The 25,727-nt window shown below is 49.3% G+C and overlaps 1 protein-coding gene across 4 annotated transcripts; it reads right to left on the bottom strand.

The window, feature by feature from the left end:
- Window positions 1-1,004: 1,004 nt before the first annotated feature.
- Window positions 1,005-25,695, bottom strand: LOC143270336 (uncharacterized). 4 transcript variants are annotated; one of them, XM_076559974.1, is made up of 10 exons: window positions 25,475-25,695; window positions 20,436-20,486; window positions 14,758-14,842; window positions 9,761-9,871; window positions 9,063-9,136; window positions 8,668-8,692; window positions 7,241-7,309; window positions 3,779-3,832; window positions 2,084-2,167; window positions 1,005-1,365 (listed from the first exon to the last, which is right to left on the bottom strand). In XM_076559974.1, the coding sequence occupies exons 2-10, from the start codon at window positions 20,478-20,480 to the stop codon at window positions 1,328-1,330; spliced, it is 585 nt and encodes a 194-aa protein (XP_076416089.1). In that variant the 5' UTR covers window positions 20,481-20,486; window positions 25,475-25,695; the 3' UTR covers window positions 1,005-1,327. The 4 variants fall into 4 exon arrangements, with proteins under 4 accessions (XP_076416089.1, XP_076416087.1, XP_076416088.1 ...); XM_076559972.1 differs by having other exon boundaries at window positions 25,493-25,694; XM_076559973.1 differs by lacking the exon at window positions 25,475-25,695 and adding an exon at window positions 21,573-22,855.
- Window positions 25,696-25,727: the final 32 nt, after the last annotated feature.

Here is a 25,727-nt window from a genome sequence, read left to right as displayed (position 1 = left end):
TAAGCCGGCGAGAGCGGCTGAAATGGGGCTTGTCCCTGCGTCACCCCGTGATGAACGGTGCCCCATCCTGGAGCTGCTCGCCCGCCCTTGTTCAGCTCCGAGGCTGCCTTCCTGCACCATCGGGAATCCCTAGTGAACACACCTGGGGCTTTATTTTGTTGTAGTGGCGGCTTTTCTGCTTTCTTTCCACCAAGTTCTCGTCGCCACGTGAGATTTTGATATGATTTTGAACAAAAGGACACGGGCTAGATCATTCCGGAACACGTAAAATGTAATTTCCTCTACGCCAGCAGTTCTCAACGTGTGGGTCACGACCCCTTGGCGGGCCGCCTAAGACCATCAGAGACCTCAGATGTTGACATTATGATTGGTAACAGGAGCAAAATGACAGTTATGAAGTAGCAAGGGAAATGATGTGGGGGAGGAGGGTCACCACAACACGGGGAACTGTATGAAAGGGTCGAAGTCTTCGGAAGGTTGAGAACCGCTGCTCTATACGCAGAAAAGGAAACTTCCGGGAGGAGAGTTTTACCAGTGGATGTGTTTATAGCCCCAGGGCTGAAGGATGCCAGTGGGTCTTCTCCTTGCTACCTTAGCTTTCTCGTCAGGCAGGCCATCAGCCTCAGGCTCAGGAGTTCCTCCGCTTGTCTGAGAGTCCTTACTTTACATCAGGAACCCTTCATCTGTCACTTGCCACGGGGCCTCCTGCTCTTTGTCGGGCCTCCCTTCTATGATGGACTCTCCCCCTCTGGAACCATGAGCCAAAATAAGCCCCACCCCTCTCCCCTAAGGTGTGCGGAGTCTTACCCTCTCTCACCTTCGTTTCCTGGAAGGAGCACTCAGCAGGGAGCTCCTCCCAGAGCCATCCCCGAAGTGCTCCCTCACTGTTTGCTTCTGTCCACCCATTTCTGAGTTTCTCTCATTCTGATTAATGATGCCTTTTCATGCTTTACATCATTCTATTAATGGCTTTTTTTTTCTCTTCTGATTTTTGGAAAAGAAAAAAAAAACCCACTTTATTCAAGAGAGTGATGGTGGATTACTAAGTTGGAGATCAGCTTCTCTTTAGGGATTTGTTCTAGCAATGCTTACACTACAGGAAAGGTTTTACTACAGACTGGCAGGAATCAACTTTCATTTAATATACAATATACAGCAGTACAGAAGAAACGTATTTACAGTGTTAAATAGCCAACGTTAAAAACAGAGCATTTGCAACAGTGAAAAGGAGCAAACATATGTACAAAAAACGCTAAGTCTAAACGATTAGAGTGATCCACTCCACAGAGGGGAGAGGGTGAGAGAGCAGCAGCCTCTGTCTTCGTGATCACAGTTCCATCTCCTTGCAGACGTCGTCACGGGATCCTGAAACACAGTAAACCTGAGCCTGAGGATAGGATGTCCCTTGGATGGTGGGATGAGCAGGCGGAATCCCACATACAGGGTCCACTGGAGATCATTAGTTCTGATAAGAGAGTGGCACCATGGCCTGCCTTCCCTCTCCATGACCCTTTCGCTTTCTCGGGTGCATCCTGAGACCCTCAGGGTGAACAAGGACAGCAGTGTTTCTCTTTCTGTGCCTGATGGTCATGTAACGCCACCTTGTCTATCCTGTGACTTTCAGAGACCATGGGGACTAGAACTGGGGATCAATGGCAGAATGCGGGTGAGGCTTTGGGTTCTACCTAGAACATCACCAAACAGAGAAAAGGAAACTGAGCCTGGGCTCGGAAAGAGGGTAAAGGGCCAGGAAATTGAACGTATTCTGAAGTTCAAGGACTACGAATATAGACACCAGACGGGGACCCACCACAGGAAAGTCGGAAAATGTGGGAAAGGGGGGGATGGGGAAGAGCTACAGAGAGAAGAGTTGGTAAGAGCCGGTCGGCGGTGGCGCACGCCTTTAATCCCAGCACTCGGGAGGGAGAGCCAGGCGGATCTCTGTGAGTTCGAGGCCAGCCTGGGCTACAGAGTGAGTTCCAGGAAAGGCGCAAGCTACACAGAGAAACCCTGTTTCGGGGTGTGTGTGTGTGGGGAAGAGTTGGTAAGAAAATCAGAGACACAAATAAGAGGCGCTACATACCAATGGCTGGTTCTGCCTTCTCATCCTTGGCGTCAGAGAAGCATGCTTCCGCGTGTACCAGGGCAGTGACAGATATGGAGTGACCTTGGAGAGAGGAGGATGGAGTTCAAGTCTAGGGTGAGGATCCGGGCCTCTGCTGCACTACCTCAGACTTCAGTCCCTCATCCCTCTGCTCCTGTCCTGGGGTCTTCGTCTCCTTACCTGGCCACTCAGGACAGACTCTGGTGATCTTTTTCCAACCCAGACCCTACCATAATGCCAAGGGGCAGTGCCGGTGTTCTGTTCTTCCTAAAGGCTGGCACAGTCTCCGTGACTTCTTGTGCCTGGCAGCGGCCACCCCCACCCCCGGGTGCTGCCTCACACTGCCCATCTCAACCATTGCCGCCAGTTTCCTCTCTCCTCCGTAACCTTGCTCCCATGGAGTTCTCCAGTGTGGGGAGATTGGAGGAGAGCGCTAGATTCTATTGTCCCCTCCCTAACCACTCAGCTAACCATGGCCTTTATACACAAGTGCGCCCGTCAAGGGCCAGGAGATGTGTCTGTCTCCTGCGGCAGAATGACAACCCAACGCACGTGTTGATGAATGTCCTGGGCCTGCGGTGACCCGAGGGACTTGGTGGACATTGGGATGTCACAACAATTCCATTGCCCAACAAGGGACGGTAAACACAAGTTGACAGGCTGAACAAGCGGGCCAGATCCCCCTTGTTCCTTCTCTTACAGAAAACAGATGAGTGGTAACCTAAAGGGAAGGGGCCGGGCAGTCTTTACACTGTGCTGAGATGGTAACTAGCGGGTCTGAGCACAAGGGACAGAATCAGGAGATGCAGATACTCTCTGTGTAGAGCAGCCAAGGTGGATCGGATAAAAGCCCCGCGAACCTGCTGGGCGTAGCCTCTGTTCCGAGCCCGTGGCAGGCTGAGTGCCTGGGCATGCTGCCCCTTCCCACGCACACTCTGTTACGACTGCCTTGCTTCAGAGAGGCCCAAGGGGCCCCGGGACATAGGGGTCCCTCTTGGAAATATCTTCCGGGTTTGCTCCCAGTCCCACAGTATGGGAAACGGAGTCAGAGTGGAGGTGAGACGTGAGTGATGATGCACTCATCAGTCTTCTCCAGGACCTAGGAGCATGCACCGGCCTCCCAGCGGCCTGTTCGGTAACTCATCCCTCCCAGGAGTGTCCATACAAAAAGGCGCACAGTGAGAGTCAGGGCAGAGAATGGCTGACATCCTGAGGCCTGATAGAGCAACGAAGGAGGACGGACCTCTCACCCACCACCCATGTCATGCCTGAGAGTGAGACCTGTGTCTCTAGATTCCTTAAGCTGTGGGTCAACATGAACCCCAGACCAGATATCGTATGCACGGCCTCCAGCAGACGGCCCACAATCACAGTCCACTGTGGAGGCCTCTGGCCCAGAGCCCCGGGAGGCGGGGCTTGTGGAGAGGGTTAGCGTCAATTAGAAAAGCGAACACGACACTCGCTCCGCTCGCGGCAGTGAGCACGGATTCTTGCATCCGCAGTGAGCACGCATTCTTGCATCGAGAAACAAGGAAAGACGGTAGGCGTCTCTGCTACCTGGTTCTGTTCCCTGCCCGTTCATACTTCCCTCTCATAGCCCCCAGCGCAGCACCCACATCCCCAGCCCTCCCAGGAACCCTTTCCCGTACGGTTCTACCCCAAGAGGCCGTGTACCTTCCAAGTCTTCCTCGTCGCTGCTCCAGTCCCACTGCCTGTGGACGTTCCAACCTTTAGAAACACAAACACCAGCGAGACCGTCAGTGGACGGTCTTACCCGGTTCCTTCTGGGTCTCTTGTCGTGATGGTGGGGGTGTGGTTTGGAGGTGTGGTGTGCACCCCAGTGGTGAGTGCGGCAGTGTCGACGGGAGGTTAAATCTTGCGGAAGCCGCCTCGGTGAGGGGGATGTAATCAGACTGTTGGAAGCCAGCAAGCTGGCTTGGCAGGGGGAAGGTGCTTGCCGCCAAGCCTGATGACCTGAGTTTGATCCCAGGAATCCGCCCGGTGCAAGAAGACTGATTCCCACAAGTTGCCCCCCCTGCCCTCCACACTTGTGCTACAGCACGTCTCCCCGGCACCCACCCACACTCACACACAGCAAATTGAGGAGTGTCACAAATAGGTCACTGGGCCACCACCCCAATGTGGCGTTCCCGTGGTGTGCTCAGACCCTGCTTAGTTCCCGTCAGAGTGGTGTGCTGTTAAAAGGAGCCGAGCAGACCTCTGACTCCCCTGTACTTCACCTTTGACCGCCCCTTTCTTTCATATGTACAAGTGGTGGGACGAGCCAAGATGATGCTCACAAAAGCCGGGAGGTGCTGTTGCCACGTTACTGACATCTAGAATTGGGAGCTAAACTTCCCTCTGTGCAGTGTCAAGGTCAAACGTCTGTGGTAGTCACTGACTAGTAGCAGATTAGGGCCCTGTCTTCTGGGTTCTCAGATATTTCCTGGCTTCTGTGCACTCTGAGGCCGTCAGTATGAGCCTGCAAGGTCTTTTAAGCCTTCAAGTAGGAGAGAGAAGGTGAAGGATCAGATTTCAATTCTCCTCACCCAATGCAGTGTGCGTGTGCGTGTGTATGTGTTGAAGTAGCTGAGATCAGGGAACATAGGCCAAGTGCCCATGAGATGATGGTATTATTCTCCTGCGTTGTAAACATATGTCCACCAGAGACATGAACTGTAGCTACAGGGCTGGGATTCTCGATGTTTATGTGTTTGAACCGACGTAATTCGGATAATGCATTGTTTTGGTGGCTATGGTGTTGGATGGGAAAGAGAGGGCAAACATGAGGAGATCCAAACCTCCCTTCCTTCCCTTCATGCTCTCTTGTAGAGGAATTTGCTGCCCCATCTCATCACCCATCACAAGGCTCACTGGGCACGTACAAAAGGACTAGGCATTCTGTCAAGTCCTCTGGATACTGAATCAATGAGTTTAACTTGGAGGCCCAGCTGGACTCCAGCAAGGCCCAGGGCCACCCTGTTCAGAAGCAATGAGAGCATTGGGAACAGAAGGGGCAAGGTGTTCACTTCAGGAGCCACCCTCACCCCTGAGCTGGCCATAGCCAGCAGACATTTGGACCCGTGTAGGGCGTAGTAGGCCGAACAAGCTGAGGAGGGAGCTTCCTGCTTTCTACACGTGAGCAACATCCCAGCCAGCTCAGGAGATGCTCATGGGGAGTGTGATTGTTGTCTAGGGCTGAGCTGATCGAGAAGGAGAAATTCTGGTCCTGCTGTCAGAGTCCTGACCAGAATGCCTGTCGATGTGAAGAACATTGGAGGTGGCAATGTAAAGATGTAACAGAGGCCTTCAACGTTATGTTCCGAGGGCCATACATGAGAGCTAATGGAATAGCCTGGAGCGTGGGGTCATGCCCCATCAATATACTAAGCTTGTCCTCTACTGGAGTCATGCCTTCATGCCCTCCCCTCCCCGAGAGACCAATACCTTTCAGCGGTACAGGCTGTGCCCTTGGAGGCTCCATCCAGTTTCAGGGTGCCAGGACCAGTTGGAAAGGGGACTTCCTATGGCAAGTGAGCCACAGACGCTATCTCTGTCCTGACCACAGGGAGTTTAGGCCTGGGAACCTGTGTCTCGGGAGCCACCCTGAAGTCTATCCTCCTGTCTCAGATTCCTACCACAATGTGGAGTGACCTGTGGCTGTACCAGGGGGTCTCACGCCTAACGAAGGGCCGTGCCCAGTTCTCCATGCTTATGATGTGGTAGGAAAAATGGTTTCTAAGTGACAGTAGAGGATTGTGAATGAGATCAATGTGAAAAATCTTGGCCAATCAAATGCTATGATCTTATTTGGAGGCCAATGACGTAAAAGCTTCATTAATGAGTGATAAGGGTATTTATCCTTTGACCACAGTTGTGAAGTGCACCTTGACCATTGAGAACCAAGTGAACATCTTTGAGTGAATGGGTTCTATTTTTGTGGTTGCTGCTCCTTGAGGTCTGTGCGACATCCAAAGAACTGCATGCATATGCAATTTAGGATAACCTCTTAGGTTTCCTGAGCACCTTTCGAATGTCTATCGGTGGGAGGCTGCTCGTGGGTGGAAGCTTCTTCCTGAGTCTGTCCCGCCCGTTTTTGTAATATACAGTCACGCTCCCATGGGGATCACATTGTGTTTTGGAATGAAACTTGCTAAACAACCAAATGAAGTCACACAGAGGGACCTTTGGGCTGTAACGCAGGGATTCACACATAGACACACTATGCCCCCACTGCCCAACCCTACACCACCTAAAAGGAGCACCATTGCCCTCGTGGAGTGCAGAGGTTGGTCATACTTCTCATCTGGTCCTCAGTAGTCATCCTAGGAAGCTAAATCAAGTTGGCTGTCCACACTGAACCAGCAGGACACTCCCACCCGTCTTCCGTCTAGATTGTCCCTAAGCGGGTGAGTGATTGTGCTGCACCCACCTCTTTGCAGTTCCCCTTGCACTGACCCAGAAATAACAGAGAGAGGGATTGGTATAGAGATGAGCCTGTGCTGTGTCCTGAGAGTCGGGTTCTGTTCACACGGGGACACAGACATGGAGATGTGAAAGAGTGTTCAATTCAAGGGAATCCAAGGGCGTGGAGCAAATCTACTCCTGTCGAGAAACACCAGCTGGTGCCGGAGAGATGGCTCCGTGGTTGAGAGCACTGGCTGCTCTTCCAGAGGACCCGGGTTCAATTCCCAGCCCCCACGTGATGGTAACATTGCAGGTCGTAACTGTCTGTAATGCAAGTTCCAGGGGATCCAAGACCCTCTGAGGGCCTCTGTGGGCACTGCATGCACATGGTGAATAGACATACATGCAGGCAAAACACCAATGCACATAACAACAAAACTAAAAGGAAAAAAAAAGAAACCGAGGTGTTCATGAATGATGTCCGCTGCTGTGTTATTGTTGGCTAATGCAAAATGGTCTTCTAGTGAGGAAAGAGATGTATCAGGAAAGAGATGCTATGGAATGTTTGTGACATTTTGTGACATTTGCCACTCCTGTAAAATCCCCTTAACATGTCTGTGTCTGTGCTGTGCCACATGTCTGTGTTCTCACAATCGTATTGTGATACCGTTGGAAACACCCCCTGCTAGAACGCTACTTCTGTATTCTACACAGATGCAATCAACCTACTAGGGTATTCCATGGGTTCCTCTGATCTTCTGTGATGATGGTAGTGATCCCTCAGCGTCTCCAGGATTACTAGGAGGAGAGGGAGGCACTGTCAGTGTCCTGCTCACGGATCATGCAAGAGCATCAGTGGATAGGGATTGGGCAAAGACAGAAGGCCAAGGGCAGGAGGAGGAGGAGGAGGGAGCGGGAGGCAGGAAATCCAGCTCTCTAGGCATCCTAGCATGTAACACTACCTAAATGGGATGAACACGAAGCGTATGCTGGGCCCCAGGGCCCCAGTCCCCTGCCTCCTCTGCCCTGTAGTAGTTGACCTCCACTGCTATCATCTTCTTGGGAACTTCCGAGACCTTTTCTTCCCCAGATCTCCGTTTGCTTCTGTGGGTATCCTCTCCCTAAAGGATTCGCTTAACTAGATGAAAGTGTGACCTTTGCCAGGTATGGTGGTGCACGCCTTTAATACTATCCCCCAGGAGGCAGAGGCAGGTAAATCTGTGTGTTCAAGGCCAGCCTGGCAACATAGTTCCAGGCCAACCGGGACTGCAAAGTGATGCCTTATCTCAAAAAAAAAAAAAAAAAAAAAAAAACACCAAAAAATACAAAAACCTCTGTTAGGAGAATGGAATTCTTTTTGAGATAATTTATAACTATGGAAACCATGAAAAGCTGTCATTTCCAAATAACCACCTCAAAGGTATGGCAATTTTCCTTGTCTTCCTTTTGTACGGATGCCTGGATTTTGTGCTGGGATTAAAGGCGTGCTCAACCACTGCGGGCCTCCGTGTGTGCTTTTGAATGCAGCATTGCAGCTTGGATTGTGTGAACACTGTGGCTGCTTTCCAGTGATGGGCAGTGTTGGGAGCTCCACAGGGTGAAATCCCACCAGGTGTTTGCCTGGGCTTAAACACCCCAGCATGGTGACTATAGAGCCCATGACTTGGACTAGACTGTGCATCTGAAGCTCAGAGCATCCACCTTGGGACACACGCCTAGCTCCTCTTTGGCCTCTGACCATACAGAGCCATGAGCCTGGACCAGTCAGCTCTGGGGTCTCTCTGCATGTGTGAAACTGATCTTGACCCTAAGCCATGCTTGGGCTGAAGGAATAAAAACTTATGTGAAGTGGGCACTTTGTTCTTGTCCTGTTTGTTTTGGAGTGTGGGGGTTTATTCCACCTGGACTCACCCACAGCCACCATCTAACCCTCATGCACACAAATACACACTACCAAAATAATACAGCCACTTCCAGCAGTTACAGACGGTCCTAACTTCTCTTCGCATCACCAACTCTGTTCACTACAGCCCATTTCTCCTTTCTAACTTGGATCTATAATCAGGATGGCTTTCTCAACAAAAACAGGCAAGGAAAAAAATCTATCCCTCTTTAGTCCTTAAAGTGACCTCAGCATATGAGTTCGGAACACTTACTGTTTTCCTTGTCTGGGGATTCCACCTGTAGTCACAGAAAGGAAAAGGACAGAAGGATCAGATGATCGTGCCCAGTCCTGTTTGCTCAGGTCTCTCGTTCACTATGGTGACATTAGAAAACCGCATGGGGAACAGTGATCTACACAATGTCCCTAAAATGAAGCTAGACCGCACTTGAGGAAAACACAAGAGCTGGCTCCAGTTGGTAGCTGATACTGATACTTAGGAAGATCGTCTTGAATTGGGCATCAGTGGGCCATAGACTTGCGCTTGGCATTTCTCCAGAAAGGAGTTTGTTTTTTTTTTAATAAGAGTTTAATGTCTACACGTGATCCCCAAAGAAAGAAATCCGTAAAACAATGTGTCTACCTCAGACAAAGGAGGACACGTCTTACCTTCCAGATAGACGGTTCCTCCTCCTCTTCTGAGAAGTCACAGGGGACTACCTCCATGATGACCCTGTTGGAAACTGGTAGGAAGCAGGCTACTGTCAGTCCACTGGCCTTACTGACAAGAGACTCAAGAACTTTTGTGGTGTGGACACAGAGCTGGAGGGGGCAGAGGGGGCGGAAGGGGCCCATTGACATGCAGTTTCAGTTGCTGCTGGGACACGCTCCTTCGTGGGTCAAAGAAGAAAAGGGAGTGAACCCAGAAGGAAATGGAAGGTACTAGAAAGGCCTGCAGCGTGACGCAGATGAATGCGCTGCCGGAGAGGAAGACTCCGCTAACCCTTAAACAGCACTGACTGACCCAGCAAGAACAAAAAACAATGGCCCAGTTGAACTGAACACTGGCTGTCAGTCATCAAATGACGTCGCTGAAAAATCCACGTTAAAACCCAGCTGTGGTGAGGCACACAAGTAACCTCAGCACTTGAGAAGCTGAGGCAGGAGGCTATCCGGAGGTTGGAGACCAACCCCAGGGTACATACTGTTGTAAATAGGTGTTTGTTTCTGAGGTTACTAGTGATTGACTGAATTTACATTTATCGAATAGAGAAATGTGAGACCTAACACAGTTACAGTTTTCTCTGAAATGCACAACACTGACTATATAGGGTCATTATTGATTCAAGGACTGAATTTTCACAGACCGTCATTGGGATATGTGGGCTCCACCCTGCTGGGTGGCCACAAGCGGATCCTTGTTCCGTGGACAAAATGTCTCTTCCTCTGAGGAACATCTTCATCTGGGATGCAACATCCTAGGAGACAGAAGAGGTTGAAGACAGCCGTTGACATCTTACACTGGCTAAATTTTAGTAGTTATTTACAGTGAAACACTGTCTTGACTGGCATATAATAACTGCATATTTTGAGCCAGGTCTGTTTTGAAATATGTTTATCATCCAATGATAGCATTTTCAACACGACTTACACATTACTGTTTGTGGTGAAGGTAAATTGTGTAATTTGGGGCAACATGGGACAGAACTGGAGGACATCACATTGAGTGAAGTAAGCCAGATACAGAGCAAAATCTGTTCCATCTCACATGTGGGCTGTTAAGAAATGAATCACTGGGCAGTGGTGGCACATGCCTTTATTCTCAGAACTCAGGAGGCAGAAACAGGAGGATCTCCATGAGTTCAAAGCCAGCCTTGTCTATAGAGTGATTTCCAGGACAGCCAGAGCTACACAGAGAAACCCTGTCTCCAAAAAGCAAAAACAAAATAAAACCAACCAACCAACCGACCAAACAAAAAAGACAGTGGATCTCCCATGAGGTAAGAGTAGACCTGTGGTTGGCAGACACTGAGAAGGCCATGTTACAGGTGGACTTTAGGAATATGTTGATAAAATAAATGTGTGTGTGTGTGTGTGTGTGTGTGTGTGTGTGTGTGTGTGTGTGTATACAGAAGAGGGTGTTGGATTTCATGGAGCTGGGGTTAGAGGTGGTTGTGAGCTGCCTGATGTGTTGCTGATGACCGAACCCTAGGACAGAAGATGTTCCTAACTGCTGAGCCATTTCCCCAGCCCAAGTTCTGGGGTTTTACTGTTCAGTCTGTGACTGTCCTTAACAAAAAGCACCAGTTGGGTGGGACATTAAGACGACTGACATTCAGCGTTGTCACTGTAAGTTGGGTCTTGGTTTCTGTCATTTTGTTGAGTTTGTGGTCTTTCCTCGGACCTCTTGATTCACTGTCCCAGTGCCGTTTGTCCCGTACGGCTTCTTGGGTGTGTGTATCCTTTTCTCTAGTCCTTCTGGTGTCCTCTGTAGAGCTGGCTTAGCGATCATAAATTCTTATATTCTGTTTTTTTTTTTTTAATCAGAGAGAGTTTTTATTTTTTATTTTTTTGTTCAATTTTAACGGATAGTTTTGTTGGGTATAATAGTCCCAGTTGACAGTTGTGGTCTTTAAGAGCATGAATCCATTTCTCCAGGCACTCTGGCTTCAGAGTGTCTATTGTCCAATCACCTGTTGCTCTACTGTTACCTGCCTTTATAGATTATTTGGCCTTTTTCTCTTGCAGCTTCCAATAGCCTTTCTTGGTTCTGTGTGGGGAAGTTTTGTTTTTGTTTGTTTTTTGTCTTGTCTATGTGGTATCCTGCAGTCCTCTTGGGCCTAAAGTGGCAGGGACTCCGTGGAGGAAGTCACTATGTGCCCATGTCATCTGGTTTGAGCATCTGGACGAAGGCTTGGAAGAGAATGAGCAGTGGCCACACCTCCTACTCACAGCCAACTCACAGGAGCAGAGTGGAGGTGTTGTGTCTTAGCCACAGCCTGTGACCCCCACACAGGACACTTTCTGAATGCCAGCCAAGCCCTCTCTGCCTCCATCATTAAGTAAGTACCTCATTGAACTTAGGGCACTGTACCATGTCACCAGTGTCTCAGCAGCTCCCAGACAGCTGGAAGCCAGTCTCCACAGAAGTCGCACTTAGTTTCCTTCTAACAACTCTGTAATTTGAGTGCTATAATCTGATGTTGGCTCTGAGCACCTCTCTCTCTCTCTCTCTCTCTCTCTCTCTCTCTCTCTCTCTCTCTCTCAGGTGTGTGCACCTGTATGTCATGGTATGTGTGCAGAAGTCAGAGGCCAATTTCCAGTGTCATACCTTGCCTTCATACTCGAGCCTGGGTCTCTCTTGTTCACTGCTGCGTACTACGAGCTTGCTGGCCCTTACACTCCCAGTAGGGGCGGGCACGGTGGGATCACACACACTGGCACGACTTTGCTCAGCGTTTACATGGGTTCTGGGGATCCGAACTCAAGTTGTCAGGCTTGCTACAAGCTCTTTACCCACTGAGCCGTCTCCCCAGCCCTGAATTTGGATATCGAGAAGAGTTTCTCTTGACTGTAACAGCTGGAAGCAGGAAATGTACTAATACTACTAGTAAAACATTTAAGTTAACCAGTCTGAGAGAAGAACTACAAATACGTATCAAGACACATGAAAAGCGAACTTTAAAGTCGGTAGGAAATTGGAAGTGGACGGTGACACCCCGGGGAAATACGTCATTCGTCACCACACCGGGCTCCTCTGAGGTGAGTGGGCATACCTCGGCAGCAGCATTTCAGGTTTCCCATCTCAGAGAATCCTAGGTACCAACCTAAAACCTGTCAGCCCTGCCCTCAGGCGTGAACCGTTCAGTTCGCTGAGACAGTTGGAAGGGAAGGCCAGACGTGCGTACGCAGGTTGCCACGGTGACCATTCATTATAGAATGTTCAGAGCGCCTGCCTTTTATATGGGATGCTGTTGAAGGGCTATGTGGAGGTGTTTCACATGTCTGTGTGTCATGTTAGATGACGTGTTTTGTTTCAAAAACTGGATCCAGACCCACACGGTATTATATACTTAATGTTTTTCCTTTTTGTGTCGTGGCTTGAACTTGGTGCTAGCCAGCCAGCAGGCAGTCTCCACTCCTGTTCTGGGTTTATTAAAACAAATGAGTAAAGAATGTCTGCTGCTATTTTTTTTCCCTTGATCATGGAAATATGATGAAAGAGGGATGGAAACTATCCTAACAAGTTGCCGGGCGGTGGTGGCGCACGCCTTTAATCCCAGCACTCAGGAGGCAGAGCCAGGCAGCTCTCCGTGAGTTACAGGGCCAGCCTGATCTACAAATCAAGTTCCAGGATAGCCAGAGCTGTTATACAGAGAAACCCTGTCTTGAAACACAAAACAACAACAATAACAACAACAACAAAACCAACTAACCTACCAAACAAACAAAAAGAACATGCTGAGAATAGAAAAAGGTTCAACTCCTCAGTTGAAATATCAACCGTTGTTCCCGAATGTGCGCAGACAGCTGGTGTATTCAGGTAAACGTGGTTGCTTTTCCACGATTACAGTTGTGTAACTTATGGGAACCCCCTTCTATGGGTTTCCTCCCCAACAAACCAGCGGGGAAGGCAGAACTGTTTCTAAAGACAGGCAAATACTCAACTCTCCCATCCAGTCTTGAAAGCAATGGAACAGGGATCATCGTCTGCCCCAGCTGCATCAAGGCACTCCTGAAGGAGACATGAGACAGAATACATGTACGAGTGTCCTGAGGGGCTAATATCTCAAACCAGAGTTTTCTAGACTTTGCTATGAACGCTTAAGCTAAGTATCATCCTCATTCTACTTCCCAAAATCTCTCTCTTTTGTTGTTGTTGTTTTTCAAGACAGGGTTTCTCTGTGTAAACAGTTCTGGCTGTCCTGGAACTCCCTTTGAATGCTGGGATCAAAGGTGTGCGCCACTACCACCTGGCTACTCCCGAATATTCTTACCACTAAGAAGAGGCTGAGGAGCCTGGTAGATATGTATAACCTGTGGGCCACTGGCCACATGAGGTGGGAGACAGCTATGAGTGTGCCCCACCCAAAATCATAAACTTATTGAAAATACGAGTTTGTGTGTGTCCGCGTGCACACGTGCACACGTGCGTGAGAGAGAGAGAGAGAGAGAGAGAGAGAGAGAGAGAGAGAGAGAGAGATTAGGAGAGAGAGAGAGAGATTAGGAAATAAAACAAAACAAAACTTTATTGCCTGGTTCTTGGCCATGCACTTTGCAGGTGACAACCGCATGTCACTTATGTCTAGGGCCTTAACCAACACTGACTCAAGGACTCGAGTGAGACCAGCACCTATAAGAAAGTCACTAAATGTTGAGAAGGGGAATGAAGAGAGAGTGAAGACACCGATATTAAGACAGTGAATTAAAAAGATGTTTGAGGAAAAGAACTTTGCTGATTATATTGCTGTTAACAACACCGGAGACTGACTTCTGGTCCCCAAAAGGAAAGAACCCTGGAGAGTTCACTTAACAGTTCGTCAGTAACCAAAACCCAAGATGTTTAGGCTTACGCATCTGGTAGCTCACGCGTGTGGCTGAGGCAGGAAGACTGCCTGTGGTGGATTAAAGAGAGTGGCGTCCGTAGGCTCGTATATTTGAATTCTTGGTCCCCGGTTGGTCAGCTGTTGGGAAGGGTTAGGAGCGGTGGCCCTGTTGGAGGAGTGTGCCACTGGGGGGTGGGTTTGGGGTATCGAAAGCAGATGTCATTTTCAGTTAGCTGTCTGTCTGTCTGCGCTGGTAGAGCAAGTGTGAGCTCTCAGCTACCACGCCTCCCTGCCTGCTGCCATGCCCCCTACCACCACGGTCATGGACTCTGACCCTCTGGAACCGTGAGCCCCAAATCAAATGCTTTCTTTTATAAGTTGCCTTGGCCGTGGTGTCCTGTCACAGCAGTAGAAAGGGACTAAGACACTGCCATTGAGTTTGGGCTGTCCTGGGACACATAGAAGTTCCGGGCTGATCAGGTCTGCATAGAGACCCTGTCTTAGAAAAAAAAAAAAAGTGTTTCCTTAAATCTGCAGTGCACATTGATTGATGTTATCTGGAATTTTTGAACTGTGCATCTTTGATACAGTTACTAGTAGGAATAATTCACCAATTTTGTGTGTGTGTGTGTGTGTGTGTGTGTGTGTGCTGTGATAGTAACGGAGGACCATATCGGGGGAAAAGGGGGGATGAGCTAGCATGGGGGAGATAGGAGGCTGAATGGGATACTTCTATGAAAATGGCATAATAAAACCCAACAATGATATAGACGAATCAAAATTTTAAAAATTGAAAGCCCAGAGGATAATTTACATACCAGATTCTGTTCCCTCTTTCTTAATCCTCAGAATCCACGAAACATACTTCTGAACATACCAGGACAGGGACCATGACGGAGTGGCCTTGGGGAAAGGAGGACAGGGTTCAAGTCCAGGGAGCGCTCGCTGCTCCTGGTGTCCCTGAGCCCAGGGTTTCCTCATGTCTTTGTCGTCCCCCCCCCCTCCCCCCAGCCGCAGTCACCTCACTGTGCACTGGGGACGGTGGCCGGAATCCCGGGCTCTTTGGCAGCCCAGATCCCACTGCTGTCCTAACCAGGCCCTGCCTGTGCCTTCCAAGGTCCCTGTGACCCCAGCATGCCCACCCCCTCCCTGGCTTTGTCCTTCCTCGACGCTTTGTCTTGTCATGGTTTCTGCCATTTCCTTGTCCTTGTCAACTTTCTGCTGTCATGGTTCCTCCAGTGTGGAGACATCGCTGTAAAGGTCGGGGCTGCTTCCCGCCCACCCCTATGTACTCAGTTATTACCTGCTGCCCATCCCCCCAAAAAACCCTTGAGACCTGCCATGGGACTAGGGTTCCATCCTGTCTTGTGGGAGAGATTTACAACCAGCCTACATATCGAGAGAGTTTTCTGAGTTTAGGATGACATGAGGGACTGTGAAGACATTGGACCTTCACAACAATCGTGTAGGTAGGTGACTAGAAAAAAAAGTGAAAACAAATCGAGAGGTGAAATCAAACTTGCGCAAATCTCCTACTTTGTAATTATACCCAAAGGAGGGAGATATAAATGTGGTGACCTAAAGAGAAGGGGCCTGGCAGTGTTTGCACAGGGCCACGGAAGCGCCAGCCGTCAAGGTGACTGGCAGTCTGAGGACAGACAGGAAACAGAGTGGTGTTATCTGGAGGGGTGGGGCTGGGTGAAGCCGACCGAAATGACCTGGACCTGCCACCTAGAAGCTCCTTGCTGAGCTCGCTCAACTCCTAGAGCTGAGGCAGGCCAGTGGGGGTGCAAGCCAGCAGACGCAGCCTGCTCCCTCATGTCCTCTCCGGCCCCTGGCCTGTCTGCATCGGGTGTCTGGGAGGGCAGCTGGACACGGGCCTCTCGGTGGAAGTTAACTTCAGGTGCTGTTGTTAGTCCCAGGGTAAAGAACCACAACAAGAAGTGATAATAATCAAGGATGCGTTCCTACCCCTCTACTCCAAAAGGAGCAGAAACATAGGCCACAGGACTCTCAGAGCGACAGTCTAGAGTCCATCTGTCTGTCCATCCATCCGTCCCCGTCTGTCCCTCCCCCCCCACCCCCGTGACATTGCCCTTTAAACTAGGAATGGACAGAGAGAGAGAACTGAAATGGAGAGCGCAGAACTGAAAATGCTGTGAGCCTACAAGTGCTGGGGGGGTGTGTGTGGGGGGGTCTTCTTACCCTCCACCTGGCACACATGACAAGTCCATCTCTAGGGTCAACTGTCAGCCGAATTCCCACCCCTGTGTTTTAACGACCCAGGAATTGTGAAGTCCAAGCACACACTCACAATATGCTTTTGAGCTCCCAGGCTGTAGTCTAAATTTCCTACCTACAGTAGGCATTTTGTCATATCATAGAAAACGGACCAATGCAGTGGATTTGCAGAAGGTCACTCTGCTTCACCCGTCCCTGGACTCTCAGGTGTTTCCTAGGCTCTGAAGACTCAGAAGCCTTCAACAAAACCGGGGGTGGGGGTGGGGGGTGGGGCGGGGGGGGGGATCATTGCAAGCCTTCCGGTGGCAGAGGGGAGCTGAAACATTCACCTCTCAGTTTGCTCATTCAGTGGCCCAGGACGCCTCTCACTTCTACATCTACCAAGCTAGAGTTCCAACTGTGAGGTGCAGACTTTGTCCTATGTGGGTTTGATGAACAGAGTTGGGCCAGTGTCAGGGCAGCCACCCATGAGAAAGAAGATGAACAGCTCTGCATCATAAGCAACCTGAGCACAGGGAGCATTGCAGGCGAGTGTGTTGCAACTCTGGGGGAAAGGTGTCCTGACTGTTCCTGGAGTCAGGCTATACCTGCTGGGATGGAGGATGATCTCCCTGCAGGATATAGCGATCCTGCTCCTCTCTTGGAGAGCCGCTAGAGCTGATCTTTGCTCAGCCCCCACTTAAGGGGGCTTCCCTGCAGAGTTCTGCTTCTCCGGCCCTAGAGGTTGCCTCTTTTGCTTCACCCTGCTAAAGAGGAAATCCCTGCAGAAATGTAGCAGTCTCCTCCAGCTCAGTTGAAAAGGTGCTTTTTCTGCTCCACCGCGCTCAGTCCCCTAAGGGACGCCTCTGCAAGCTGCTTCTGTTCAGCTCTTCCTTGCTCAGCCCCAATGAGGGAACATCTCTGCAAGTGTGTGTGTGTGTGTGTGTGTGTGTGTGTGTGTGTGTGTGTGTGTGTGTGTGTTCTGTCCACTAAGGGACGTCTTAGCAAGGTTCTTCTTCTCTGTGCTGGCAAATGAAGATCTTCACACCCAAAACTCCTTTGAGAAAGAGATTTATTTGGGAAGGAGGAGTCCAGGAGAGTAGCTGCCTCTACCAGGGTGCAAAAGAACAGCTCACAGCTGAACAGGCAGGGCAGTTTATATAGGATCTCTCGGGGGCAGAGTTTCTCCAGGGAGAAGATTTTTCTGTCCAGGGATTGGTTAGTTTTGTGGGTTAGGGGCAGAGATGGCCCTGATTTCAGAGCCAAACTGTGTTTCTTTCACTGGCCTTTCTTAGCTTTTTGACTCTACTTCTAAGGCCAGGGCACATTTTTTTCACTGGCTCTGATTCTAGGGACAAAGTGTGTTTCTCTGGTACTGGTTTCAGAGTCAGGGCAGGTTTCCTTGGTTCTGGGTTTGGGGATAGAGTGTTTCTTTCTCTGGCTCAGGTCCCAGATCCAGGGTGTGTTTATTTCCCTGGTTCTGGACTCCAGGGTCAGGGTGGGTTTCTTTAGCCAGCCCCTTTTCCCTACAATCATGACATGTGGGGAGTGGGCTGAGCTTCTGAATAGTTAATCTCATTTAAATCAATGTAAGATAGATAGCGCGTTTTGTCGTAGCTATGGTATTGGGTTGCAAAGACCAAGAGAGTCCAACAGTGAGAAAAACTGACCGGCCCTTTCCTGGCGTTCTATTGCAGAGTTCGCTTGCCCTGATCGGCTCCCACACTCTCAGGTCCTCCCTCGGTACATGCGCAAGGCTAGCTTTTTGGTGAGGTGTTAGGGACACTAATCAGTGATGCTAATGCCAAGGCCTAGCTACACTCTTTGGAGGGGCACAGTGTGCAGAAGCAACAGAGATGTCAGGGATAGAATGAAGACAAACTGCTCAATCCAGGAGCCGTTCTTATCTCCTGAGCCTAGTCAGAGCCCGGATGGACAGCTGTCTCCATCTGGGCACCACGGGCTGAGGGGTGCAATTTCCAGAAAGAGCGATACCTCATCCCGGGTAAGCATCATGTGTTTCTGGAACAGAAGATACTATAACAGTCGTGTCAACGTCAGGACTGGATGGTAGGAAGCAGATGAATGGTGGAGAGGGGGGCCGGGTCTGTACTCAGGATGCTTGGACCTGTGAACCTCTATCTCAGGGCCAACTTTCCTTGCCATTCTCTTGTCTCAGATTCCCACCAGAATGTGGTGTCATCTCTGGCCATAGCCAGGCCCTATTCAGGAGGAACTTTCAGCCCAGAGTTCATGCTAAAGATGGGTCATGGAAAAGGAACTTTGAGGCTTGTTCAAAACAACTTGTGAATAAGGAAACTGTTAAGTGAAGAACTCTAGCCAGTCAGATGTCATAAACAGATACAGAGGGATGATGTTCTCGGTTAAATGAAGCTTCAACTTCTCCAAGGACAGTAATTGTGAAGCACATCCTCATCAAACACTGTGAGCCTTTTCCGGGTTTGCATGGGAGTCCAGCAAGACCCCGGGGACAGCCGGGAGGACCCGGAGGGAATGTCAGCACACTGACAGTGATGCTCAGGGAACCCGAAGACGGAGTGAGGAGAGATGGGAGAGAGGAGCAGGAAAAAACAAGCTCAGGGCAACTTAGCCGGGTGAGCCTGGAGGGCTTGCTGCAGGTCACGGACCAGCCCACCCTGCCTCTGCACCCCGAGGCTGAGCTCAGCCCCCCCCTTCTGCTTCCCACAGCATCCACATGCGCTGCTGTATGTACTGTCTGTCTAGACGATTTGTCCTTGATTAGAGTCATCCTTAGTTCAGAGTCTGAATCTGAGTCTAAGCAGATGTTCCGTTACATTTACTGGCTAATCATTTAGAAATGACAATATCTAACTAAAAATGATTTGAAAATACAGACGTGCTACCATTAACAAATCACTGTGACTAGTCACGTAATATTTTTGCTTCCCGTTTGCCTTTTCTGTCCAAAGTCGTGGCTGCCCGGGTCAGCTAGCTTCACAGCGTGACAGTTCATCACAGAGTTCGGCATGTGGTGAGTGCCAGCACTCCTCATCTGGCTGAACCGGGGAAGTGGACCAAAGATGCTGTGCCCCAGACTACAAGGAACAAGTTGGCTTTGAGCTGTTTGTCAATGGCCCTTGGTTGTGTCCCCTAATGAAACTGAGCATCTGCATCATGTTAGTAGATACAACAACAGGGCTCTGATGTGCATCGGCTATGCATGTGGGGTCAGAAGGACCAGAGTGCTGGAAGATGTTAATCTGTCAGATTCCTCCAACCTCTCAGAATCTCTATCCTGAACCAAACCACGTGAGCTGTGTCTGCTTCTACATGCACCTTCTGGTTAATGTGTCTAATATGACCACATTGTGATGATGGGCAGAGCCTGGGAAAACCCACAGGCTATCCTCCTACTAGACAAAGGCTTAGGATCCAGCCCTTGGTGTTCAAGGCATCACCATGGCTGAGTGTACCTCTGAGTATCAGTGCCAGGATCCACGCTAAGTTAGTCGGGGCCGTTCATTTCGGTACCATCTCCCGGTGTGAATCTGTTTCATGAGGATACACACAGATCTGCACACACTCACAAGGACTCTCTCCCAGAGGCCTCCCCGCCCCCATGCCCACAAATCCACACCAAATGACATGGCTGCTCCTGGGGACAGCGATTGTCCGTATCCTTCAATGGACCCCAGATTCCATTCACAAAACCCCCGTTCATTCTATCCAAAAGGAAGCTGGGAGCCGCCAGATGGATACTGTTCGGCACAACCATGCAAAGAAGTTCAACCTTTCTTAACATCAACTCTTTTCTCAGTGTGTGAATTAGTTGGGAATGTGTATGGTTGTCGTAGTCTGTGGACTCTGCCAGCCTTACAGGAATAAAGGCACTAAGAGGGCCGGATTCAGCCAGCACATTTGCACAGCACTTCAGTGACACTAGGGTTGGCTGGAAATGGAGGTGAAGGTCATGACCCCCAAGTGAAGTGCAGAGAGAGTTTAAGGGAACAGAAGGGCACTGTATGGAAGCACTCTCGAGTCCATCTTGGGTAGCACATACAAAATTCTCTCCGAAGCGGGCAAAGGAATGCTGAGCAAAACGCTCGCCGTGCTAAGTTGGTAAGAGATGGTGAGAACAACTGGGCATCAGTTGGCAATACACCTGCACTTTACCGTCCTCCGCAAAGGCAATTCTGCCAAGTCCCGTACATGGTATGTAGTTTCAGGCTTGAAGTTGATTGACAGACAGAAACCAAGTGAACAACATTCCTATCTCAGACAAGGACAACTTTACCTTCATAAGAGGCAGGTCCTCCTCCTCACAAGGAACCATCTCCATCAGGACCTTCAGGGAGACAGAGAGGAAAACAGGAAATATCAGTACATTGTTCTTGCTCTGGAGCCTCCCAGGTGGAGACACAGGGCTCTCGGGTGGATGGAGGCCACCAGTTGGCACAGAGACTCAGTTGCTTACACTTGGTGTCCTGGGTACATGAAGGAATTAAAAAGAGTGGAATCATTTGCAAATGAAAAATAGATACAGCCAGGCGGTGGTGGCGCACGCTTTAATCCCAGCACTCGGGAGGCAGAGGCGGGAGGATCTCTGTGAGTTCGAGGCCAGCCTGGTCTACAAAGCGAGTTCCAGGAAAGGCGCAAAGCTACACAGAGAAACCCTGTCTCGAAAAACCAAAAAACAAAAAAACAAAAACAAACAAAAAAAAAGATACAAAAATGGAGGGAGCTCTGTGACAGGTGGGTGAATCCACGAGTCAGTTGAGAGCCACCGCTGTCCCCCCCAGCTCTGTCCCCACGTTGCCAAGTTCTTCAGTGACTCTCGGGGGTGGGACCTGGAGTGTAATTGGTGGGCTCTTACTGATTCACACCAGCGATGTGACTAGGGAAGATCCCGAGAAAGAAAATGTCCTGCCTGACCCCACAGCCATCCAGCAGCAGGAAAATGGGCTCTGAGCAAAGAGCAGCGTTCAGCCGCCTCTCTCATCTCGTCCGCCTGCTCCACGAGGCCTGAGGGACTCAGTGCTGAGATGGATCGGAAGGTAAGAAATAGGGTGGACCATAGTGTACATACTTGAAGTCGTATTTTCAAAGTCAGATTCTTTTCCTAATCGGGAATAGCTCTTAATCACAATCTTACTTTTTTAAGAGTGTTTATAGCATGTTCAGTTTTACGGTCGCTCTGCTCCCTAATTTCAGGGTGTTTTTCATCATCCCAGTATGAAATCCTGTTCTCAGAATCAGTCAGTTTTCTCTCCATCCACCTGGCATGCATGCATCTCTGTGAATGCGCCTATGGTTCTGGACATCTCATGCAAACAGATCTACGCCGTGCTGTGGCATCTATCGTTTTTAGTGTCTTATGTCAGCAAGAGGCACTGAGGGGTCATCTATATCGTGGCATGCATCAACACTGCACCTTCTTTGTGGTTGCATCATGGGCATGTCACACATTCTGTTTTCCCATGTATCAGCGGATGGCAAATGACTTCTTTCCACGTCTTGGCTACTGAGGACCGTGACATTGTGAACTCTCACATCCACGTGAATATCTGACTTTTATTTCTCCTGCACATGTGAGTTGCTGGGCCACATGTTTTCAGAACCGGCAGAGCTGCTTCTTCCTAGATGTTTCCAACAATGCCTCAGGAGTTCTGTTGCCCCTCACGACTGTCCACACATCTTTGTCCCTTCTGTCCATAGCTGACTTTGTCTGTGGCCCTCTACACATGATAATGTCAGTTCTCTGCCTCTCTTGACCTCCGCCAGTTCGATATGATGTGAGTTTCATGAAGTTTTTGGCTTGTTAATGTCTGGTTCAAGTTTTAATTAAGATCTGAGAGCTTTGGGCTCTCCCTGTGTCACAGGTCACTGCTGTCATCCCTCCCTAGATTCTCTTTAGGCCCATGCCCTTGAGCTTGATAGCTTATGTATGTATCTTTACTATGACTCACACTCCATGCTTGTTATGCATCTCTGCTAACTACGGCTCAGACCCGTTGCTGTCAGTCAACTGCTCTATAAGCATTGGCTTTCTCCTGCCAGCTCAGATCTACTACACGGGGAAGTCATAGACTGAACTGCGTCCTCCAGTGCACATGCCTATTGTTCAGTATTCATCACTGTGTCTTTATCTGGAAATCGGGTCACATTAATTAAGACGAGCTTGTCCTGCATCGGTGTGGGTGCTATTTGAATGACCATCACTGTGATGACGGTAGGAAAGTGTAGACATAGAGACGCAGAGGCAACAGGGACGTGGGGTGACAGGCTGGGAGTAGAGTGATGCACCTGAAAGCCAAGGGACTGCCGTTCGCTGTGTCAGAGAACAGCGGGTGGCGATTGAGGTTCAGCTGTCCGCCCACCAGCAGAAGAGCTCTCTGATGGGCGTGTCTCGCTTAAGCAAGGCTTGCGAGAATACAGACTCCAGAATGTATTTTGTGTCTGTTGTTGTGTCCCTGCATGCTTGCTGCTACAATGTATATGGTGTGGGGAGTCCCCCACTGCCTGTATTGTAGTGTGTCTATCTCATGATTGCATCTTGATCTACTGTGTTGGGGTCCACAGAGGTTTCCTAGTGAGATCTGAGCTTGCTTTACACAGCAGGGCTGCATTAGGGGATGGCTTGACCATGTGCATGGTCACCAGGTGTCTGGACTGGTCTGCACTGGGCTGTGCCTGGGGAGAGTGTTTTTTTATTTATTTTATTTTATTTTATTTTTGCTCCTCCCCTTGGCATTCCTTTAAAAGCCCTTTGGCAGAGACAGTCAGGGCCTGATGGATTAGGGTCCAGGCTGTCCCTTCGGCTATCCTGTGTTTTCTGTCTGTCTCTCTCTGTATCTTTCTATTTAATTTTTCAGCTGCTCCTGCTCAAGAGTACCCTGGGGAAATGTGGGTGGGATGGTCCCCACACTACTGGGCATTTAATTCTGTGGATTTTCAGGAAGATGACTTCTCCTTAGGCTGTATTGTCTAATTGACAGAGTTTTGATGAATAAAAATAATACTGGGATATGTTTCATAACTGAGACCTATGGTTCCACGAGGACTATGAGACACTTAGGACCTGCTGTATGTAGATCACAGCTCAGATTTATGATTTAGGAAAACATTTGTGTCCAGGAGCCAGGCTGGCTCAAATTCCTTTAATCTTTATGCTAAGATATGAAGTCACGGGTTTCTGTACATCATTAGCTGAAACAAAGCTTCAAAGGAGCTTTAGATTAGACCAGGTGCCTTGCTAATGGGTGTTTAGATAAATGTTTCCAATTTTTAATTCACAAGGGACACACACCTGTACTGTCTGGCTAGGTTGTACTACATTATTATTATTATTATTATTATTATTATTATTATTATTATTATTATTATTTTCAAGACAGGGTTTCTCTGTGTAGTTTTGGTGCCTGTCCTGGATCTTGCTGTGTAGACCAGACTGGCTTCAAACTCACAGGGATCCGCCTGGCTCTGCCTCCCAAGTGTTGGGATTAAAGGCATGCGCCACTGCCGTCTGGCTATAGCCCAGTTATTGCTAGCTGGCACCCACTCCTGATCTCATTTTGTGAAAATAAATTCTGACTAGTCAAGGCTACAGGAAAAAAAAACTGACTCTGTAGTCCCAAGTGAGGGCTGCAGGTGTCCTTGGGTAGTCAGAAGCTTAGACACAGCCCCTTGCTTGCTCATGACAGGCTACTTAGATATATTGCATGAGAGCTGCCAGGATGTCTCTGCTTTTAGACACATCTTTACCTTTGCCATGTGACCTTTTAGTGACTCTCATTGCCTGAAAGAGTTTGTTGGGATAGATACACTGTAGAAAGATGTCGTAGGACAGAATATAGAGGAACACTGAGAGAACAGCATGAGAGAGAGAGAGAGAGAGAGAGAGAGAGAGAGAGAGGGAGAGAGAGAGAGAGAGAGAGAGAGAGAGAAGCGGTGAGGCGGTACAAGAGAGAATGTGTGGGTTTTTTTCCTCCCTTAAAAACCCTCAGCTGAAAAGTCCGAGCCTCGCCAACCATCCTTGCAAGCCCTGGGAGCAGCCTTGGGGCAGGTTCCCCGAGGCTGTAACAGAGGAGGCAAAGACAAGTGTCCACAGCTTTCAGAGGAGACTGGGCACATTCGGGGTAGGATGGCCACAGAAAATGGCCCTGCCTTCCAACCAATGAGTCCCATCTGACACCTTGACACGGGAATTTCTGTCCTCCAGAACGAAGTGAACAGTTTTCTGCTTGTCTAAGTCACACGGTGATTTGTTCTAACAACCTCAAGACCCTACCGAAAGCTCCTCCGTCAGGAATGAAAATTCAGGCTGATATTTTGCATTAGAGATTCTGTTATGGCTTATATCTTTTATTTTCTATTTTATGAATGTAGGGAGTGGAGAAGGTCCCTAGTGAGTGAGTGCAGTCCTGAGTGAATGTATGTCTTGATATGAGCTGGCCGTGTTAAAAGACCTCGGAGCCTCAGACCCATGGAGGAAGACGTTAATGCCTTTCGCCTGGGGTGAGTGAGATTCAGAGGCATAGCAAAGCTGTCCTTGTGGGACCAAGTGCAAGTGTGTTGACAGTGGGTGTAGAATCTGCCCACCGATGGCTTTCTCCACGCTGGATATTTACGGCCTGAAGAATGCCCCCCACCCCCGAGACTGTGCCTATCAAGATTAAGCTATACCTGCCTCTTTGTTCAGTTATCAACCATAAAGCCTGTTTCCTTGTTGGTCTGTATGTAATAGCCTTGCCTCCTCGACAGCTGTGTGCCGTAACCCCTCCTCCCTGTTCTGCTGGATATTGTAAGTGTACTAAGCCTCTGGGGTGCTGTGGTTTCTCCTGCCTACAGCCCAGACCATCCAGTTCCCCCATATCTGTGTGCACCTGTCTGTGTTTATCTTCTGTTCATTCTCTCGCTGCCATAGCCAAGTCTGTCCTGTAACTGTGTGGATATGGTGCAAGAACATACTTGCCATGCATTTTAGATTTTAGGGATAGTTAACTTGATTTTTTGAATGTGATTTCAATAGATGATACGGCTTCTGTCTAATGTCTTATGTCCAGACTTCTTAAGGGATTGTATCTATTGTGCCCTCGTGTGTGTGTGTGTGTGTGTGTGTGTGTGTGTGTGTGTGTGTGTGTGTGTGTTGGCCTGTGTTGAAAGGTTCTAAGAGCATCTGCGGGTTTTGTAATTCTCCAGGGACTGGATTCAGCATATACTCAGACAAATGGATAATTTGCTAGAGTAGAAACACACTAAGTAAAATACGGGAGGGCTGGGGGAGGGAGAAATGCATAAGTAGAGTCCAGAGGACCAGTACAGATCTCCAAGTACCTTGTCCAAGCCAGTTACCTTGGAATTTGTGACATCCTCGTAAAAACTATGTTACAGAGAAGTGCACTGGACCTCAGTCATCAGGGCACTGGAAGGGGACAGTGGCCTTGGGGGACTACCACTTTGGCGCCCTCTCCCTCAGAAATGCTTAAAATCTGATGTTCCAGGGGGAAAAAGTCAGGTGACCACTGTGAATGACCAGTAGTCTGCTTGATGCCCAACTGGCTCGGAACTCAGGGCATTCCGACCAACT

Source organism: Peromyscus maniculatus, chromosome 23, assembly GCF_049852395.1.
Source record: "Peromyscus maniculatus bairdii isolate BWxNUB_F1_BW_parent chromosome 23, HU_Pman_BW_mat_3.1, whole genome shotgun sequence".
NCBI lineage: Eukaryota > Metazoa > Chordata > Mammalia > Rodentia > Cricetidae > Peromyscus > Peromyscus maniculatus.
The sequence above is the reverse complement of the archived record's forward strand: the minus strand, read 5'-3'. Positions and strand labels throughout refer to the sequence as shown.